The sequence below is a fragment of the Drosophila willistoni genome (genome assembly GCF_018902025.1).
Source record: "Drosophila willistoni isolate 14030-0811.24 chromosome XR unlocalized genomic scaffold, UCI_dwil_1.1 Seg8, whole genome shotgun sequence".
In the NCBI taxonomy this organism is placed as follows: domain Eukaryota; kingdom Metazoa; phylum Arthropoda; class Insecta; order Diptera; family Drosophilidae; genus Drosophila; species Drosophila willistoni.
Genome location: NW_025814059.1, coordinates 1,935,275 through 1,955,512, shown reverse-complemented (window position 1 = coordinate 1,955,512; position 20,238 = coordinate 1,935,275). Strand labels below are relative to the sequence as shown.

Genomic DNA, 20,238 nt, shown 5'->3' with positions numbered 1-20,238 from the left:
TTGGCCAACAAGCAGAAGAGAAGAAGTTAAAGAAGAAGAAGAAGCTGAAGCACACACTCACACAAAGATACACAAATACACACACACTCATACACATACACATATATTCTCTCATAGAAAGAGAGACTCGAACGCGGGTCAAACAAGTCAAGCAACTTTTTTCTTAGTTTTTTTTTTTTTTTGCTGGAAGCGGCCAATCTTTGGATTGCCTTCCTTTTTTTTTTGTTCTTTCTTTACTACAACAACCACTGGCCTTGCTTGGTTTTTGTTATTAGTAGCATTTACTTTGGAATGCACCAAAGCGAGAACGTTTCGGAAAAATTACAACAACAGCAACACACACACACACACACATACATCAGGGGCAGCAACAGGCAACAGCGGCAAAGGTAAAGGCTGAGACAGAGGCAGAGGCAAGAGTTGTGTGGCGAAAATGCAGAAAAAAATTTCATGGCCTGGTTTTTTTTCTCCTTTATATTCTGTGTTTTTTTTCATTTTTCTTGCGAGGTGAAAAGAGCATGCGAACTGTGGAATGCCAACAACATCCAAATCCCGAACAGATGTCCAATTTTGCTGCTGCTTTCGAGTCCTTTGAACTGCTGTCGTCAGTGTATTTTGACTTTTTTGGGTTTCTAACCATTTTTGGCACTTCACTTTCGGCTCACAAAATAACAAACAAACCAACAAACAAAAAAAGAAGCAAAAAACAAAAAGAAAAACGCAAACAAAACTGCACTCCACTCACTTGAACAACACAGAAAAACTCTGGTTTTGCCTGATGTTGTTGCCCGTATAAAACCGAAATCCGTGTTGCGTTCTCTTTGTTATATATGCCACGGTTTATTATCTCTTTTGTTTATACATTTTATTTACAGTCGGTTCCTTAATGAAATGCTCATTCGATCAGACTAAATATAAATTTTCAATTGAAATTATTTTGAAAAACAATTTTTGTGGCTTTTCAAATAAACAAAATTATCGACTATCGACCGATCGACACACAACCGCTTACCACGACAACAAAAACAACACTAACTGGGGGGAAAAGATTATTTCGCTTCGCTTATGTGAGCCAAATGCATGAAACTTGACTTCGCCTCGTTTCTTTCGGGCCAAATACTTGGGAAAATGAATTCGCTTCGCCTTGTTTGAGCCAAATATGTGAAACTTGACTTCGCTCTTACTTGTCTTTAGAATTTACTTGGTTAAAAGATCGTATATCTGAATCCAAGATTTTCCGTCTATCCCAATACAAAGAAAACAATTTGTTTTGTTTTGTTTCGTCTATATTTACTTCTTAGAAATCTAGATTTTATTCATAAAATAAAATAAAACCAAAGAAATTGTAGCTTAAACTAAACAAGTATAATAATTATTAATTTGTACCTGAAACATCATGATGTCCAAGGCAAGTCAGTTGTATCCTATTCCTCGTTGCCGAGAGGTATAAATGCGGGCAGCATTCCCAGTTTAGGACGTCTTTGTAGACCACTTACATCCGCACATGCCTCGTCCTCATCCTCGTCATCGTCGTCGTCGACATCTTGGGAAGTTTGTTTGTCTAAATCATTGGTATTATCTACATTAGCATGCTCTGAGGTGGGATCTATCACTGCTTTGTCATCTTCCTGCTTGAAATAACGCGAACTACTGGGCGCTTCTGGAGGATTTGTTACCTCCTCTGTTAGTTTCACAATATTGCTTTTGACCCTTGGCTTGGGTTCAGATTTGGTTTTGGTCAAAGCCTTTGGCTTCTGCTTACATATGGGGCAACTGGCCACTTCACATTTGCCGTTCCGCTCCACTTCAGGGCAGATAAATTCATGACGTTTATTGCACTTGAATAGAGTTCGATTAAGAGTTAATGGGGACAAGCGTGTGAAAGTTTCTACCAGTTACTTACCTCGGCAGCAAGCGGACAATATCCACGCAGGAATTCAATGCAGATCTCTGCCTTTCGTCCAAGTTTTTTGTGCAGATAGGGACAATCCTCTCTGACACAAACACCGCGTAGATAAAACCGACAAACAGGCATCTTTTCAAGGGATACATTATGAGAGAGCAGACAGTCCTTTTTCGTACAATCGCCGTGGAGAAATCTGTGAAAAGAGATCAAGACAAAAGAAGAGCAGCCCATTGTTGGGGTCCACTTGAAATGGAATCGGACAGAAGAACCTTAGGCAAGTAGGATTGCCTCTAAATTAATTGGACAGCACACAAACCTTGGACAGATGGCTACTTGTCGTTTATCATGCAATTTGCGGCACTTTCCTCGACTATGGGCAGCACACTTGCCTAATCGTTGGAAAATGGCACAGGGTACATTTGTCTTCACCAACGATCCGTTGAGCATATGCAAACTCCTTTGCCTGGCGGACATCAAATGGGCGCGCGATAAATGATTTGTGGTGCGTATGAAAACATTTTGAGCCTTGGCGGAGGCTATATAAGTGAGTCCACCAAGATCGATACGACGCCGTGGCATTTTACTGGGATTCACCAATGGCAGTTGGGACGTGGATGTAGTCTGCACTCTGGTCAGACGACAGCCCGTGGGATCCAGGACAAATTTATTGCCACTTACAAATAATGTACGACCGGAAATGTTTCGTTTTACAGTTCTTGTTAAAGCGGAAGGTGCTGGGGCTTTTTTCACCGTCGTCATCGATCTGGGGGAATCCAGTTTAGTTAGCTTATTTTTAGCTGTCTTTTTGAACATCACTCCATGGAGGCTAACCATGCTCAGCGATTTGTTTATGCTTCGCTTTAGCACAAGAGGCTTTGAACTGTAAATAAGGCCCAGAGATTCATTATCTGTGCTCCTGCGTCAATCCTACTCAGACTTACCTTAATTTTTTGACCGCTCCTGTTTCATTCGTACGCCTTAAGGCATATTGGCCGACAAATTCTCTCAAGGAACGTCTTTTCTTGATCCAGGGTGTCACTGTCAGGGAGATTGCACGCACCAGTTTGTATTTGGTGCGCTTGGCAGGAGTTGGTACTATGGTTGCTGATACTGCTGCAACTTGAGGTGGAGCTGGAACTGGTGTAGTGGTCTTGACCACACCCTGTCGTACAATTTTCCTCTTGGATATCGTAATTATGGGAGCTTGTGGAGCAGATTTTACTACTTTTGTTGGAACAGGTACTGGAACAGGCTGTGGCTTTGCCACTTTTCGTACCAGGAAAGTGCTGGCTTTGTTAATGATCTTGGCCTGAGGAGCCACTGGTGGAGGCGGCGGCGGCGGCGGCAACCTTACCACCTCAGGAGTGGGCTCTGCTGCTATTGGTGGATAATATGGCATAACAGGCACAGGGACCTGTTGAAGCTGCATCTGTTGCATCTGTTGCATTTGATAGTGCTCAAACATTGCATGTTGGCGTTGCAGAAAGTGTGGGTTGACGTGTATGGCTGGTGGCTGGCTCAATGCTGAGATCGGCGGTGGTATGTGGTTCTGAAATTGATGTGAGTGCGTAATATGACCTTGCAGCGAAAACGCTGCTCGTGCCACTTGTTGGCTGTGAAAATTCGGATTTATATACACTTTCCGTGTGCTGGGCGGCAGACTTTCCTCGGCGTTCAGGTGGGGAAGCATTTTGTATGCTAAGCTCAATTCGATTTTGTTGAATGGAAATTAAACGAAAAAAACTAAGTGACTCTCCTAGCGTAGCTAACGTTAGTATCCAGCTGGCCTGATTTCCAGTGCTGCAAACAGTCGGGGAACAGTGTGCAAAAAATAGGGATGACAGTTACTTATCACAACTTTCAATTTGAAAATTTCGTATAATGAAATAGATTTACTGACCCATTTATTCTCATCTTTTTCTTTTTTAGTTATAAATTATAATGTTTTTATTCATGCTAAAAAAAATTTGAACACTTTTTTTAATATGAGTATAAGAGATTTTATAAGTTACTGTTATCGTTTATCGATAATTAATCGGTCATCTCTAATGCGGCTGTCAAAAACGTGCAAACGCAGAACTTTATTTAAAAATTGTTAACTTAATATTCTTAAATAAAACAATGGGTAAGGACCGCGGAAGAGGTCAGCGAAAATTTCACTCCAAGCCATACAACAAAAATAATTGGCGGGGCCAGAAAAAGGAGCGTACCGAACGTCAACCGCGGCAAGGCAACAAGTGAGTTATAAGATTACCAGGATTCGTTTCATCCATTTAATGCCCCTTTGATGTTAGGCCTCCATTTCAGCAAAAAGCCACACTGCGAGAGCACGAGGTTGGCATTACGGAATTTACAAATCCCGAGGCTCCTGGCTTTACCGGCATTCTCAAATCAAGATTTTCCGACTTTCACGTCAACGAAATTGATGCCGATGGTCGTGTGCTGGTCCTAAATGATACCACAGTGCCTAAGGTGGCAATTGAACGTCTGTACACCGTTGAATAGTATGCGAAATTGATGTATAAACATAATTTATTACAGATGTGGAGCCCGAAGAATTAGCAAAATGGCGCGAGGAGTTGGAATCTGTCACAGGACCTGAAGTTTGGCAAAAGATAGTCAAGTTGGCCGAGGCCAAATACGATGCAACAAGTGAGCAAAAAATAGAGATTGATGCCACCAAATTGGACAAAGAGCAGCGCACTCGAATACATCAGACCTTGAAACAATTGTACAAAGGCAAACTAGTGTCTACCACTGTGGCGCAGGAACCGGCTAAGCCGGAAGAGCAACAAGTGGCAGCAGACGTAGAGGGAAAAAAGAACATTCGCATATTAAAACCTAAGCCAGGACGAAGTAAGTTGGAACATGCAGATGGTCTGTCAACTGATATACAATATACATTTTTTTTTTGTTCAGGCGACAATCGGTGGAACTTTCCAACAGAGTTTGTGAGCTTTTTGGTTCATAAGACCAATATAGATACCAGTGAGGTGGCCGCCATTCTTGCCAGTCGACTCAAGTAAGTAGTATTTATAAAAAAAAACTGGACTAATGGTCGATATTAATTGCCAAATCGTTTTCTAGCCTTCGTCCATCGCAGGTCAATTATTGTGGCACGAAGGATAAGCGTGCCAAAACCACCCAAAGCTTTTCAATTAAACGCCGTACACCCGAAAACATTGTTCAGGCAGCTCGTTCCATTCGAAATGTTCACATTGGCAACTTTAGTTTCATACAGGCAACTCACAAGTTGGGAGATCTGCAGGGCAATCGTTTTCGTATCGCTTTGCGCCACATAGCCAAAGAACGACGTGCCGATATTGAGTTATCGCTCGAGTCGCTGAAGCAGCGAGGATTCATCAACTATTATGGTCTTCAAAGATTTGGCAATAGCTCCTCAGTGCCCACCTATGAAGTTGGTGTGGCCCTTCTAAAACGTGACTACAAGCTGGCCTGTGAGCTGATCCTAAAGCCGCGTGACAATGATGTGGAATTCATGCGATCCATTAGACAAGAGTGGTGGGAGAAACGCGATTCAGCGGCTGCAGCAGAAAAGATCCATGGCGACAAATTTATCGAAAAGAAGATTTTGGATGGTCTGGCCAAGTTTGGAGAGCATGATTATGCAGCAGCCTTAAGGCAGATTCCCAGAAATATGTTGCTGTTGTATCCACATGCCTATCAGAGTTTCATTTTTAATCGCATAGCATCTAGAAGGATTAAGGAATTTGGTTTGAAGCTAATACCAGGAGATCTAGTCTACGCCGATCAGGAAGACTCCATTATGGAAGTGGAGGAGAAAATTGAAGCACCAGATGCTGAAAACGTTGACGAAGACGTTTCAATGGAGGAGGAGGAATCGGCTTTTAAGCGCAAAGTGAAACCGATTAACGAATCGGATATAGCCAGTGGTAAATATAAACTCACTGATGTAGTTCTGCCCCTGCCAGGACATGATATAACCTATCCTAGCAATGATTCTGGTCTATGGTATGAGCAAATGCTGAATGAAGTTGGACTATCATCAGAGTTATTGAAGCACAAGGATAAAACTTATGCCCTAGGAGGAGCCTATCGCAAATTAATCATTCAACCCGAAAATTTGAAATGGAATTTTCGATTCTATCAAACCCCAGAAGATACCTTAATTGCATCCGACTGGGAGCTGCTTAAGAAAATTGAAACAACCTCGGAGCCATCGATAGCGGAAGCCAAGTATATGGCTCTGATATTGGAATTCTCATTGCCCACGGCTGCCTATGCTACCATGTTACTGCGAGAATTATTCAAACAAGACACATCCACAGCCACACAAATGCAATTGGAACATGAGGCAATGATGAGTAAGGAAGAAGAAATAGCTAAAGGAAAAGAGGAATGTGTAAAGGCGGATGCCAGCCTGACACCCACACCCACACCCACACCCACGCCAACAACAACAACACCCACTCTCGCGCCCAACCCCTCCAGTGCCAGTGATGCCGCCAACGCTACAGCCGCCTCTTCCCCTGCTGCCGACCCCACAGCCACGGCCAGTGCCACTGAGCTGGCGTCGAATTGAATGTAACCAAGAAAATCAATATGCTCAGGGAAATCAATTTTACTTCACAAACCAACCACAACAATAACAATGCGCACGTGAGGGGGCGCGCTGTTTTCTCTCTCGCGCGCGCTATACTCTCTGTTTCTGGCTCTCTCCGTATTTACTCTCTCGCTTCCTCTCGTCGTAGCCTCTGCCACTGGCAGGAGTCAGGATTCATTCGTACGCTGGCAAGCAAAGCGTTAGCTTTGGTCGCGCTGCACCAAGTTTCCCTCCCATCCAAAATCCGTATAGAACAACAACAAAAAGAAAAAGCGAGTGTGTTTCCAAAACTAAATGTTTATAACAATTTCTCTAAACACGAGCAATATTCAAATAATAAAACGTGCATTTGATTTATACTAAACAAGTGAAACTACAAGAGAAAAATCTCCCACACAAAAAACAAAAAGAAAAAAACAAAACGGAAAGCCAAGGTGAATTTTTGGTTCTTTAGAAATTATATCTTTCAATTTTTCTTTCTCATTTTTTTGAATTTAGGCGCGTATTTTTTCTGAGTTTTTTTTTTGTTGCTGTTGCTTTTTGAATTGACTGCAAACGAAATTAGTAAAGAAATGCTATTAAATATTTGGACATTTTTGGTTAACTGTATTTATAAACAAACTGTACAATATTTTGATTTTTTTGGCTTTGCATGGATTTTATTGATTTTTGTGTAAACGAAGCGATGTGAGTGAAATCAATCGATAATTTGGTGTTAATACCAAACTGTCAGAAGGTGGCGTTATTCCCATTGTACCCATCTAGCAATAGTATGTGGTAGTGGAAGTGGTAGTAGTAGGAGTTTGTACACTATACTATACTATTTGCCTTACATTAGATAGGCTACCGACATATAACTGAGACGACGGAGGATAAGCAAAGAGTCTTGGAAGTTCGTATTGGTATTGGTATTGGGATAGTGATGGGGAATAGAGAGAAGGCGGGGCAAGGCAGGATCGGTACGGTTCGATTCGGGTCGGTGTTGTAAGTAAGTAAAGACGGGCGGGGTAGACGAACTGTCGTTAAGGGTGCACAGGACGCGCCTTTTGCTCGTTATGTTTTCGTTTCGCTAATATCGCATGCCTAGTTAGCTCTATGTGAATGTGAATGTTGTGGAAGTGGTCGAACTTCGTCGTCGTTGTAGTAGTAGAGTCATTAAATTAATAAACTAAATGCTTGTTTTGGCGTCATACCGCCCGCGCGCCTTCATTTTTTGAAGAGCAGCAGGCAGGCAGACAGTTAGTGTATTGGACATGTTATTGCTTTTGGTTGCGCGCGCACTCTTTTGACCAATTCCCCCAATTCAACTAACTGCGTCATAGTAGTAGGAGTTTGGTTTTTGGTTCGAATTCGATTTTCTCCCACTCCTGTGCAGACACACACCAACACACAGATAGACAAACATATACGGGTGACATGCCTTAAAGGAGTATATCATCGATTTCTTCATTATTTAGGGAGCGCAAATTACATTTGCATAGATAGGTCAAAATACGTTTCTCTGCCTTTTGACGATTGGGTGAACCCAATCCCTCCAAGAGAGACTCAATCCTCTTTATCACCTTCATGGTAAATGGACCAGTGGTTGGATTAGCCTCCTGACTTGTCTGACTGGGTATAACAGCAGGTGGTAATGCTGCTGCCTGTTGTTCATCCATGGCCTCCTGCAGTTGATCATCTTCATCATGCACTTGTAAACCATTCCGGGATGACCAACTCACATTGTTGGGCGGCTGAAGCTGCCTATTGTTAGACTGTTGTCTCTCACTGCTGCGATGGCTGTATGTGGTCTGCTGCAGGAAACGCAATTTGCGCAATAGACTCCAATCAGACCCCACGCCATCCTTTTCTTTGGTTAGCTCACGACGGACTTTTTGCCGCAAATTATTCCAACGCGTTGTGCAGGTTAGAACTGATGACAAAAAGGTAGTTTGATTTCGGCTCAACTTGGCCAGGACCTGAATTATCCTACTCACCATCTGTCTTCAATGAAGTTGCTATGCTTTTCCATATTTCCGTGTGTCGAGTGCGACGCTCTTTGTAGGGAGAACTGCGAGATTCCCGTTCCCAAAGGATGGGATTGGCTTTTACCAGGTCAATAAGTAGTATGTCGAAATCCGGGGGAAATGGCATTTTATATATTTACTAATTTCTTTTAATTTCTTTTCTTTCAACAAAAACATTCGCTCTACAGCGCTGTCAAACAATTTATGACCGTTAGAGTTCACGGGGGCGCCACTGTGCTTGGCAATTTCACAGGCGTAGCCTAAAAATCAAAGGGGCCAGAAATAAATTTTCGTGCCAGCTTTGGATTTCTTAATTCAATGAATTTTGTTTTGCAAGTTGAATTTATTTCGACATTCTTTGCAAAGCTATGAGAATTTTGATGGTTATGACTTGTAACATTGTAACATTAAATAACTTTAATGTTAATTGCAGCTACGCCACTGCTGTTAACTGACTGTTAATTTCAAATCGACGAACCTTTTTCTTTTGTTTTTGTTTTCCTTTATTGATTTTTGTATTGTATTTATTGTAGCACTGCGGGCCAGGCGCTTCCGATTCCGGTCGCAGACATGGCCGCCGAGAACTATCACCTTAAATGGGACTCGCATTTGTCCTACTTGAACACTTCCATTTCCACATTATACAAGTGAGTATTATGAGTATCAATGATGACTACAGGATCTAATCCTGTATACATTTTCCTCCAGAAATGAAAAATTTGCCGATGTGGTGCTATATAGCTCGTATAGCAACAGTGGCATCACCTCGGATATACCCACGGTTGGCATATCGGCGCACAAATTTATACTGAGCTCGTGCAGCCAGTTCTTTGCCACAATGTTTGAGACGGCACCGATTACCTCGCCAAATGGTGTGCTATATGTTGTTCTTCCGCCCGATCTTAGCCATCGGGCTATACAGATCCTGGTGCAGTATATGTACAGCGGCGAGGCCACCGTCTCCAATGACATTCTCAACGAGGTTTTGCGCGGCGGAGAGATTTTAAAGATTCGTGGACTATGTCGTACCAGCGCTTCCAGTGGCAGCAGCACAGCAACCACAACGTCGCATCATCCGCACTCGCATCCGCATAGTGTACAGCAGCAGCGTGAGCCCAGTGCCATGTATGTGTCCAATGGAACGCAGCGTTCAACGTTGCCCCCGCCACCGCCGATGAGCACACAGCTTCCGGGGGATATATACGGCGGGAGCAAGCCGAGCAGCAGTAGCGGCAGCAGCTCTGGTCGGTACACCCTCGAGCATCATCATCCACAGTCGCATCCAGCACACCAGCATCCGCACTCGCACCACCATCATCATCAGCAATTTCGCGGCCTCGGCGCTTCCGTAATGCCAAAGGACAGTCCTGTGATTGTCAAATCGCCCAAAATGGCAGCCCATGCGGGACTGTTGAGTGTGGCCAGCAGCAGCAAGTTGGGTATATCTGTGAACAAGGAGGTGGCCATTGATCCCGAGGATAAGTGCTGCTATCCCGGTGGCAGTCAAGTTGAAACGCAACCACCAACCGCGGCCACAGTTGTCGGAACATCAGCGTCGGGACCAGTGCCCCCGCCACCCATGTCGATTTGTACTGAAGTCGGATGCAGCAGTTGTCCCATGACTACCACGGGGCCGGTCCCAGAGGCAGCGGAGGCTGTATTGCGTCGTCCGGAGTATGAGGAACCACCGATCTGTGAGCGAGATGGTCTTGATGCTTTGGTCTATGAGCGACGTCTGCGTCGGGAAAGTGCCTGCGATAGGGGTAAGCATGGGGTGAAGATTATCGATAGAAATGTACACCAAGACATTCTTTTTTTCCAGCTCACGACTACTATGATGCTCCGCCGCATTTCGATCATGTGGTCCCGCCTCGTCTGGCCACCACACCGCCACCACATCCGCACAGTTTCCTTACCATTAAACAAGAGCCAACTGATTGGTCCCAAAACCCACCACCAACAGCAGCCAATGCCAATAACAACAATCATGACGAGACGCCACTTTTGTCGCCGAAGCAGCCACTGGATTTTAAGATGAGTGCCGTCAAATTGGAGGTGAATCGCGACCGTGTCACGCCGCAGGATGAGTCCGAAGAGCATACACTTCGCGACTACAACAATTTCAAGCAATTGCTGGTGTGTGAAATATGCCAGAAGTCCTTTGAGGATACCAAAACGTTGGTACGCCATTTGGGCACACACGCCACAGAGCCAGGAGCAGGCCAAAATGTGATGACAGGGTCAGCCAGCAGCAGCGGAAGTACCCAAGCCAGCAGCAATGCGAACAATAATCTCGCTCTGCGTGCCCTAAAAACCTATGTGCCGGCAAAGAAACGGCGGCGGGTATCGGTGAGTGTACAAACTGTTGTATGAATGCCAGTCATATTCATGTCCTTTCTGTTTATAGCAACAAGAGAATAATATGGATCATGTGACCCTGCTATGCGACTTGTGCACCACGTAATAGAACACGATACCAAACAGATTTAGGGGAAGTGAAAGAGTAACCTTTTCTATTCTTACAATTGTAGCTCCTTTGAAACGCCAGCGGAATGGGTACGCCATATGAACAGCCAACATACGGAAATCGAACTTGCCATGTTCAATAGCAAGAAGGATGGCGAGCAGAAGGGGTGTGTGTCCTAAAATTGACATACCAAATCATACATGTAGAGAATATGATGAACTGTTCACTTGCAGCGGCCCCAGCAGCAACAGCAGCTCTTCCACAGTGTCACAGCCAAAGTATGCCGGCTCCGGCTCCGGCTCAAGCTCTAGCTGCAGCTCCAATCGTACGTCCTCCCATCGTGGCAGCTATGGCAACATGAAGGCAACTGCCTCACCCTCACCCTCACCTGGCCTGATGACCACCTAAAGACCTTAAAAAGCAAACAGCCAACAACCACAAAGTCATCCACATGTAACACCACGAGTGAGAATCACACTGAGAGTAGCCAACAGCAGCAGCAAGCACTTTATTTCTCAAGAAATTCAAGTCGTTCCAGTAATCAAAAGATAATATATAATATACTTATATATATATAATATTAATGTATGTATATGAAACAGCAAGAACCGTGATCAAAATGCAGCAACATAGCATATTTTATAGAGAGCAGCATAAATTTAACAAAAACATAAGAAAAAGAAAAGAAAAAAAGAATGAAAAATTATAAAGAAATTAACTTAATGAATTAAGAAGAAAACAACAAATAGAAACAACCGAAACTGTAAACGAAATCGTAAGGCAACGATGCAAAACAATCTAATGGCAAAAGTTATTATAATATAATATATTAACGAAAACGATGATAATGATCAAGAAATCTAATTAAAATCTGTAGAATTTTTTTTAAATGTATTGTATATGTATGTACTTAGTTTTTAGCAACTTATTCCCATGTGAACAAAATGTAATTATATTATATTAACAACAACAACGCGCAATTGAAACGATTTAAATTCTAACAATTGAACTAAATTTATAAATGTAAGCCAAATGTATTTTTTTTTTTTGTTTCAAAAGCGGAATGAATTCATTTTCATACATACACACCCATGATCAGCCTAAGCATTATATATACATACATATACTGATATAGGGTACACTTCACAAGACTTTGCAAAAAACAAAAAAAAAAAAAAACTTTCCACGCACAGAAATACAAATCTGTCAATAATTAAAAACGAAAATACATATATATATATATATATTCTTGATCTGCATGTCACAATGAGTCCAAAGAATTTATACAATCAAAGGATCTAAATATAGAATGTCGGATATACAATTAAACCCATTAATCGAGAGAAGGATTCCTCTTGTAAGAGGTTTTTAATAAAAGCAATACAATTAGAGGTCTTATTAAATTTCCAAAATGATAGAGAAACCCAAGTGGGAAATAATATCTTTGTTTTTCAAGATATTTTTCAAACCTAGGTGCCAATCAATGAGTATAAACACTATTTTTTAATTTCTATGAAATGTTGTAATTAGAGGCCTTCTGTTATATGATCATAATCAGATAACTAGATGATATACCTCAAAAATGTTAATAACAATTGTGAAGTGTATAGAAACTTCGGGACATTCGAAGTTAGAGTAGAAGCTAAGTTGTGAAATAATTCCTCAGCCCATACACAAAACAAAAAGCTTTCCATATACATATTCAATGCATGAACATAAATGGATGACAAGCAAGTTTATCGAACAGAACTTTCTAGTTTGTAAATGATTCAGTTATTTTTCCAATCAGTTGATAAAAAAAAATTTGGATTTTCATTTTGTTGTCATTTATGGCCCTTATCACATAATAACACTAAACAAAATATTCTCTTATTCCATATATTTTGGATACTTTTCTATATACATATGTAATATTTTCACCATCTCTGTTTTTTTATTCTGATAAAATGAAGTTGTTGTTTATGTTTTGTATACTTTTTTTTTTAGCATTTTGTAAATAGGATAAGGTTCCGCCGAAGAAAACAAATTTTTCTCTAAATGTATGTGTGTATGTGTAGTAGTATTTAGTAGGAAGTTTAATTAAAAAACAAACCAAAACCAAAAAAACTCCAATGCATATAATAAAAGTCTACTTTGCGTTCATATAGTCTATATATTTATATATATATATGAATGTATAAATAAATATATTTACAAGCATTTGTTGGCATGATGTCACTGATATGAAATCATAACATACAAACATAACTAAAAAAAAAAAACAAAACAAAACTGAACATCGCAAAATTGTAGAAAAAGCGTTTTAATCGCAGAATAAACAATGTGAAAACGAAGAAATTATCAACAAAACAAAGAAAAAAAAAAACACAAATTTAAGAGTCATGTTTTTGGGAAGCTCCGAAAGCTTTTGGCTCTTTGGAATGAGACGCACTGGCCCTTACATTTGTATATGTATAAATATTAAGCGACCGGTTAAGAGAACCATCAGTTGAGTTTCAAACGTTCACGGCCTCCGTTCGCAACATTGAAAGAGCCTTTCCGTACACACAAACAAATCCCCAAGTAACTAAGAGTTCCAACTATAATTGAAAAAATGTCGAAGACCATAACAACCGAACAGTTGGGAAAAGGTAAGACAAAATCAGAATCAAGACATGCAATCCCTACATGATGACCATCATCTGAGAGTCTAACTAATTTACAAAGAGAGTAGCAACATTTTAACGCAAGTCGCAAAGTAATATTGTGTTTTTTTTTTTGTGTATGAATTAAACCAGTTTGCCCAACATTTAAAATGGCCAAGTGGCTTAAAACCACCTTGTAATCTAATTTGCAATATTCTTATATCAATGTTAATATATGGAAAAGTTGTCCGATCTAATGAAAAATGCCAAGAGATTCTACTATTTAGCACTAGTTTATGAAAATTTCTAAAAGAATGTTTTTTCTAGAATAAAAAATGAAAAATGAATTGATTATGAAATACAAATGAGAGTTAGAAATTAGCGAAAAAAAAAACACCAAAACCAGTTTAAGTCAATTAAAAACTATATTTAGCTAGCAAGTAAATATTATTAGAAATATGCAGAGAACAACACGAACAACAGAATCATGAAATTAAATAGAAAAAAACGAGAGAAATCGATTTATCAAAACTATAGTATAGAAAATGTCGTCCTGTTTTGTATTTTCAAATATTTATGACAAGAAACGTTTGTGGAATTAAGGATTTTATAAATTATCGTGTGCAAAACTTTTTGGAGTTAAGTTGTGAAATTAAAACCTTTTGTAATTAATTGATTAGTTCTAAAGTGGGAAGAAAGGAATATCTAATCCATTGCGCATCCCCTCACTTCTCTAAGTCTATACGGAAAACACTTTTTTATCCCTAAAAACCACCATTGTATTTAAGTATGTGTATATACACATCTAATACCGTCGAGTCATGGCACTGACCTTATCACAGAAAAAAAAATGCTTGAAATTTAATCAATTCTAATTGCATATGACGTAGCACATTATTAACTAATCTATATAATATTACAGGTGCTGCCAAGCCCGCCCTGACCGATGATGGAATCCTACGTCTGTATTCTATGCGTTATTGCCCATACGCCCAGAGGGCCCATCTAGTGCTTAATGCCAAAAAGGTGCCTTATCATGTCATTAACATTAATCTCCTGGAGAAACCCGAATGGCTGATTGAGGTGAGCGCTCTGCTTAAAGTGCCTGCCCTGCAGTTGGTCGAAGAGAAGGATAAGCCATCACTTATCGAATCGCTGGTCATCAGCGAGTATGTAGATGAGAAATATCCCCAAAATCCACTTCTATCCAAGGACCCATTGAAGAAGGCACAGGATAAGATTCTATTGGAGCGTTTTAGTGCCATTACCAATGCGTTCATGAAGATTTTGCTTCAAAAAACTGGACTCGATGATTATTGGCAAGGCGTTGATATCTTCGAGGAGGAGTTGAAGAAACGTGGAACACCATTCTTTGGCGGCGAGAAGCCTGGCTATGTGGACTATATGATTTGGCCCTGGTTCGAGCGTTTGGCCGTTGTCAAATATCAATTCGAAGATCAATACAATTTTGATGAGAAGCGCTTTGAGAATATTGGCAAATGGATCGCTCTCCTGAAGCAAGATCCGGTGGTTCAATCTTATATTGCATCTGATGAGGCTCATATCAACTTCTGGAAGGCTCGTTTCGCGGCCAAGAAGTAAATGGATTTCGTTACAAATATTTTATTAAATGAAGAAAAAAAAATGAAAAAAAACTAACAAATAGAATAGAAAAAAAATATAAAACAAAAAAGTATAAGTAAAAAATATAAAATATGTAAATTAAAAAAAAAACAATATTAAAAAAATTAAAGTAAAAAAAAAAAGAATACAACTTAAAATATGTAAATTGTTAAATCTTCTTTTAAAGGCTTGCTCTAATTTACAGCTAAATTCAAGTTGAGTAGAGTATACAGATATTCCACTGTACCCAATCTTCAGATGAGCAAGTGTGTCAAGCACCGCAGTCGGCCACAGAGGCCACATGTAGCCAAGTTCAGTGCGGGGTAATCTAAGCCCCGAGTCGAAGGGCATTCGAGATCTTGATATAAATTTGCCGTCGAAACAAGTTGGAGCATCACTTGCCTTCCAGATTTCCCACTGCACACACACACAAAGACACACATCTACACACGCAGAATGAGCAACGGCAGACATTTGGCTAAGGGTAAGGCTATATCTAATTCGATTTATTGGTATTCCACAAATTGAAATTTGCCTTTGTAGGTTCCCCTCCGCCGGAGGTTCCGGAGGATGGCATCTTGCGTTTGTATTCCATGCGCTTCTGCCCATTTGCGCAGCGAGTGCATCTTGTGCTGGATGCCAAACAGATACCCTATCACAGCATCTACATTAATCTCACAGAGAAACCAGATTGGCTGTACGACAAGAATCCTCAGGGTAAGGTGCCAGCTTTGGAATTGGTGCGTGAACCGGGTCCACCAGTGTTGACTGAATCGTTGCTCATATGCGAGTACCTGGACGAGCAGTATCCACTGCGTCCACTCTATCCGCGGGATCCGCTCAAAAAGGTGCAGGACAAATTATTGATTGAAAGCTTTAATCCGGTTCTGGGTGCGTTCTTTAAAGCATCTGATGGCGGCGACATGGAGCCTTTCTGGTCCGGTTTGGATGTTTATGAGAAGGAGCTAGGTCGTCGGGAAACATTATTTTTCGGGGGCGAACAAACGGGCATCTTGGATTACATGATATGGCCTTGGCTGGAACGTTTGGAGTTGCTAAAGTTGCAACGTGGCGAGGACTATAACTACGATAAGCAACGCTTTCCCCAGCTGGTAAGAGAATACTCCATACATACATATATTCCTGTTGACCTCTAATGTTGTCTCTTCCCTTCACTCAAGACACAATGGCTGGAGCGTATGAAACGGGATGCCGCTGTGATGGCCTTCTACATGGAAGCCGAGGTGCAAGCGGAATTTTTGCGCACACGCAGCGCCGGCAAACCCAACTACAATCTCCTGGTGAAAGATGCTTGATATCTGTTTTTTTTTTTTTACTTTTTTTTTATTGGAATGGAATAAATCATACAAAAGTTTGTCTAATTGTTAAAAGCAATGTCATAGTTGGGCTTGCCCTCCAGTTTAGACAGTTGGAATTTGGCATGCACTTGCGGGTCCTGAGCACTCTGCTTGACCGCCTCATCTTGGGCCACCAAATTGCGCCATTTCAACTGGAAGTAGGATAGTCTTAGTTAATGATATTTGATTTATGGATTTATTTACTCACCAGTTGGCCAAAGCGCTTAGCATCCAGTTCGTATTTCTGTTCTGTGGTGTATTTCAAGCTCGGGATGCGTTCGAACCATGGCCAGATCATGTAGTCCACAATGCCAATCTTTTCTCCACCAAAATAGGGAGTCCCTCTGGAAATTAACTCCTGTTCGAATACGTTCAATGCCTTTTCAAAGTTCTGCAAGGCATCTTGGGGGGCATTGGGATTACAGGTGAGTACTGGATACAATGCACTGACCACTGGAGCAAAACGTTCTATCAAAATCTTATCTTGAGCGTTTTGCAAAGGGTCCGTGGGGAAAAGCTTGGGCTCAGGGTATTGCTCATCGAGAAATTGGGCTATAACCAGGGACTCAATAAGTGTAGGCTGATCCTTCAGATTGGTCAATTGCAGGGCAGGCACTTTGCCCAAAGGACTATATTCCTTATACCATTCCGGCTTTTCGATCAAATCGATAAAGATCTTGTGATAGGCAATCTGCTTGGCATCAAGAACGAGACGAACTCGCTGGACAAACGGACAAAAGGCCATGGTAAAGAGACGCCAGACGCCATCCTCAGGTAGATCGGGCTTAGGAGAGCCTGCGAAATGACAATAAAAAACCCTCAAAGATAACGTAATTGTTTCAATTCTATGCAGATTTTAAGTATCTATATATTTCAACACGCCAATGATATATAATGAAATTTTAGGGTAATCAATGAAGATCTACAATGGCTCGAACGCTACATCATAGTTGGGTTCGTTGGCGTGACGTGTCCGCATAAATTTGGCATGAATCTGGGCATCCAGCTCCGTTTTCTTTACAGATTCGTCCTGGGCCACCAAATCCCGCCACTTTAATAGATTCTTGAATCGCTTGCTGTCTAGCTCGTATTTTTCGGGCAGGGTATACTTTAGGGCCGGGAAACGCTCGAACCATGGCCAGATCATGTAGTCGACAATGCCAATCTTTTGGCCTGCAAAATATGGCGTTCCACGTTTCGTGATCTCCACCTCGAAGACCTCCAAAGCGTTCTCGAAATTGGTCAAAGCATCCGGCGATGGGTTCTTTGTGAATAAAACTGGATAGACAGCAGACACAGCTGGCGCCAGGCGTTCAATCAATATCCTGTCTTGAGCCTTTTGTAATGGATCCTTGGGGAAAAGTGGACCTTCGCCTGGATATTGATCGTCCAGGTATTCGGCAATAACCAGCGATTCAACCAGAGCAGGTTGACCCTTTAAGCCCGGCAATTGAATGGCCGGCACTTTGCCCAAGGGACTGAAATCTGTATACCACTCCGGTTTCTCGCTCAAGTCAATGTAGATCTTGTGATGGGGAATCTTCTTGGCCTCCAGCACCAAGCGGACGCGTTGCGAGTAAGGACAAAAGCGCATCGAGTAAAAGCGCAAAATGCCATCCTCGGGTAGCTCTGGCTTGGGTGTACCTGTTGATGATGATGATTGTTGTTGAGATGATCAGGATTGACGTCAGCGAACAAACATAAAATAAATCCATTTCTCTTGTCTAAAATTAAATCTCAAATCTCTTATGACCACTACGTGAGAGATACGGAATTCTCTCTCTCTGTATGTGTTTGTGAGTGTGTGATAAAACTAAAACTATAAAATCAATGGGGGGAAAATTGGAAAAAAAATTGCCCCGTCACTATCTAAAGAGTTTTGACCTTGAAACGTACCCTTCTTGAAATGTTTTAGTGGAATACTGGACATTTTGTTAACTGTTTTTACAATTAAACGTGAAATTTTGATCACTTGATGTTTACTCTACGAACCGACGATAACAAATGAAAATTTTCAGGTGAGTAACATCAACATATAAATGGCCGATTGAGCGGCTATTTTATCAGTCATTCCATCTTTGGCAAAGTCGAACTTTGTATACCCTTGCTAATTCTCGATTTGAATTTATTACTCCCATAGATAAAGTCAAATTGCAAAATCAAAGAGATAATTGATTTATGCATACATATGTAATACATACATATTATGTATATTCTAAATTATTAATTGCAGCAAATACATATGGATGTAATGTAGGCAAAATCCTTTAGCGGTTCATAATAAAGAAATGGAGTTATAGCAAATACAGGATATATAACGAATGTTTTAGATGTTCGTAGTTAACAATCGTTGCAAATCTCTTTGTAAATTTAAAATACTCGCATTGCTTAGGGTAAGTTTACATGAAGTTCTGTTAATAACATTAACAGAAGCTTTAGCCCAGTAAACACATTTTTCATGATGTTTTTTTTTATTTCAAAAAAATTGAAAAAAATGTTGTACATTTAATTGGCGTTGCCTATATTTCACATTTGTTCTGTATATATTAGGGTCATCGAATTGTTAATAGGTTTATTCCAACTTCGGACGTTTGGCAGCATTGCTGGAAAACGAAAGAACAATAATGTTTATACAGCGAATTCATTTGTTTATGATACTATATCTTACTAGAGCATATTGTAGTCCGCATTGCCCTCACGTCGAGACTTCATATATTTGGCATGAACTTCACCATCTAAAAAGAAGTTTTTTACAGCTGGATCCTTGAGCATCAACTCCTCCCACTGAAGCTACAAGTGGGATAAGATTATGACTAATTGTGAGGTTAAGCAAGTGTGAGCGGTCAACTTACCAAAATTTTGAATCGTACAGGATCTAGTTTAACGTCCTCGCCTAGGGTATACTTCAAAGCGGCAAAACGCTCACACCACGGCCAGATCATATAGTCCAACATGCCAGGCTTAGATCCACCAAAGAAGGGTGTATCCCGGCGCTTCAACTCTTTCTCGTAAATATCTAAGCCTTCATATAGGGAAGCATCTCCCACTTGAGCGGGATCATCATGCAATAGAAGTTTATAGATGGCATTTATAAATTGACCAAAACGATCAACAAGGATTCGATCCTCTGCCTTCTTTAGGGGATCTTTGGGATGTAACGATATCTCGGGATACTTTTCATCCAGATAGTCGCATATGAAAAGCGATTCAATAAGTATAGGTGGTGATCCTGCACCCGTTGGCGCCTCTGTGACAAGCTCTAGTGCTGGTACTTTAGTAGTGGCACTGACGTTGGCAAACCAGTCAGGTTTGTCACGCAGGTTTATGTAAATTTTGTGATGTGGAATTTTTTTAGCATCCAGGACAAGGTGAACACGGTGTGCGTATGGGCAAAAGCGCATGGAATACAAACGCAAGATACCGTCATCCGGAAATACTGGTTTAATGGAACCTAAGAATGGATTATGTTGAATGTGGATAAATCTGTGTAAGATATATATTTATTTACCCATAGATAAATGCTCCGTATCAGACATTTTGAAAGGGTTTGCTTTTTTAGTTTGTTTATAAATGTCAACGTCTCTGTGTGACTGTCATTTACATATTCGATAACTACATCTATATCTATATGTACATCGATAACGCGCCTAAACTGTTGTTTGTGTGCTA

General features: G+C 40.9%; 8 protein-coding genes across 10 annotated transcripts; 4 read left to right on the top strand and 4 right to left on the bottom strand.

The window, feature by feature from the left end:
* Positions 1-1,264: 1,264 nt before the first annotated feature.
* On the bottom strand, positions 1,265-3,701 carry LOC6645908 (zinc finger CCCH domain-containing protein 3). The gene is made up of 4 exons (XM_002068533.4): positions 2,848-3,701; positions 2,223-2,786; positions 1,904-2,099; positions 1,265-1,838 (listed from the first exon to the last, which is right to left on the bottom strand). The coding sequence occupies exons 1-4, from the start codon at positions 3,594-3,596 to the stop codon at positions 1,425-1,427; spliced, it is 1,923 nt and encodes a 640-aa protein (XP_002068569.2). The 5' UTR covers positions 3,597-3,701; the 3' UTR covers positions 1,265-1,424.
* Positions 3,702-3,932: 231 nt separating this feature from the next.
* On the top strand, positions 3,933-6,850 carry LOC6645907 (pseudouridylate synthase 7 homolog). The gene is made up of 5 exons (XM_002068532.4): positions 3,933-4,143; positions 4,201-4,391; positions 4,448-4,762; positions 4,826-4,928; positions 4,994-6,850. The coding sequence occupies exons 1-5, from the start codon at positions 4,028-4,030 to the stop codon at positions 6,468-6,470; spliced, it is 2,202 nt and encodes a 733-aa protein (XP_002068568.1). The 5' UTR covers positions 3,933-4,027; the 3' UTR covers positions 6,471-6,850.
* Positions 6,851-6,866: 16 nt separating this feature from the next.
* Positions 6,867-11,656, top strand: LOC6645947. Its single transcript, XM_023177595.2, has 7 exons — positions 6,867-6,925; positions 9,031-9,144; positions 9,206-10,260; positions 10,320-10,846; positions 10,905-10,957; positions 11,029-11,130; positions 11,198-11,656. Exons 2-7 carry the CDS (start codon positions 9,068-9,070, stop codon positions 11,370-11,372), a joined length of 1,989 nt encoding a protein of 662 aa, XP_023033363.1. The 5' UTR covers positions 6,867-6,925; positions 9,031-9,067; the 3' UTR covers positions 11,373-11,656.
* Positions 7,077-8,790, bottom strand: LOC6645906 (transcription factor Adf-1). The gene is made up of 2 exons (XM_002068531.4): positions 8,468-8,790; positions 7,077-8,403 (listed from the first exon to the last, which is right to left on the bottom strand). Exons 1-2 carry the CDS (start codon positions 8,622-8,624, stop codon positions 7,913-7,915), a joined length of 648 nt encoding a protein of 215 aa, XP_002068567.1. The 5' UTR covers positions 8,625-8,790; the 3' UTR covers positions 7,077-7,912.
* A 1,793-nt stretch (positions 11,657-13,449) lies between the features above and the next one.
* Positions 13,450-15,253, top strand: LOC6645946 (pyrimidodiazepine synthase). The gene is made up of 2 exons (XM_002068529.4): positions 13,450-13,594; positions 14,511-15,253. The coding sequence occupies exons 1-2, from the start codon at positions 13,558-13,560 to the stop codon at positions 15,188-15,190; spliced, it is 717 nt and encodes a 238-aa protein (XP_002068565.1). The 5' UTR covers positions 13,450-13,557; the 3' UTR covers positions 15,191-15,253.
* A 104-nt stretch (positions 15,254-15,357) lies between these two features.
* LOC6645945 (pyrimidodiazepine synthase) lies at positions 15,358-16,602 on the top strand. Its single transcript, XM_002068528.4, has 3 exons — positions 15,358-15,695; positions 15,755-16,323; positions 16,393-16,602. Exons 1-3 carry the CDS (start codon positions 15,668-15,670, stop codon positions 16,525-16,527), a joined length of 732 nt encoding a protein of 243 aa, XP_002068564.1. The 5' UTR covers positions 15,358-15,667; the 3' UTR covers positions 16,528-16,602.
* On the bottom strand, positions 16,541-18,591 carry LOC6645944 (pyrimidodiazepine synthase). Of its 2 annotated transcripts, XM_002068527.4 has the most exons (3): positions 18,466-18,591; positions 16,778-17,364; positions 16,541-16,721 (listed from the first exon to the last, which is right to left on the bottom strand). In XM_002068527.4, exons 1-3 carry the CDS (start codon positions 18,497-18,499, stop codon positions 16,590-16,592), a joined length of 753 nt encoding a protein of 250 aa, XP_002068563.2. In that variant the 5' UTR covers positions 18,500-18,591; the 3' UTR covers positions 16,541-16,589. The 2 variants fall into 2 exon arrangements, with proteins under 2 accessions (XP_002068563.2, XP_046868266.1); XM_047012310.1 differs by lacking the exons at positions 16,541-16,721; positions 16,778-17,364 and adding an exon at positions 17,407-18,213 and having other exon boundaries at positions 18,466-18,587.
* Positions 18,592-18,957: 366 nt separating this feature from the next.
* On the bottom strand, positions 18,958-20,168 carry LOC6645942 (pyrimidodiazepine synthase). Of its 2 annotated transcripts, XM_023177641.2 has the most exons (4): positions 20,078-20,167; positions 19,422-20,020; positions 19,238-19,359; positions 18,958-19,172 (listed from the first exon to the last, which is right to left on the bottom strand). In XM_023177641.2, exons 1-4 carry the CDS (start codon positions 20,103-20,105, stop codon positions 19,142-19,144), a joined length of 780 nt encoding a protein of 259 aa, XP_023033409.1. In that variant the 5' UTR covers positions 20,106-20,167; the 3' UTR covers positions 18,958-19,141. The 2 variants fall into 2 exon arrangements, with proteins under 2 accessions (XP_023033409.1, XP_002068561.2); XM_002068525.4 differs by lacking the exon at positions 18,958-19,172 and having other exon boundaries at positions 19,237-19,359; positions 20,078-20,168.
* Between the last annotated feature and the right edge of the window lie 70 nt (positions 20,169-20,238).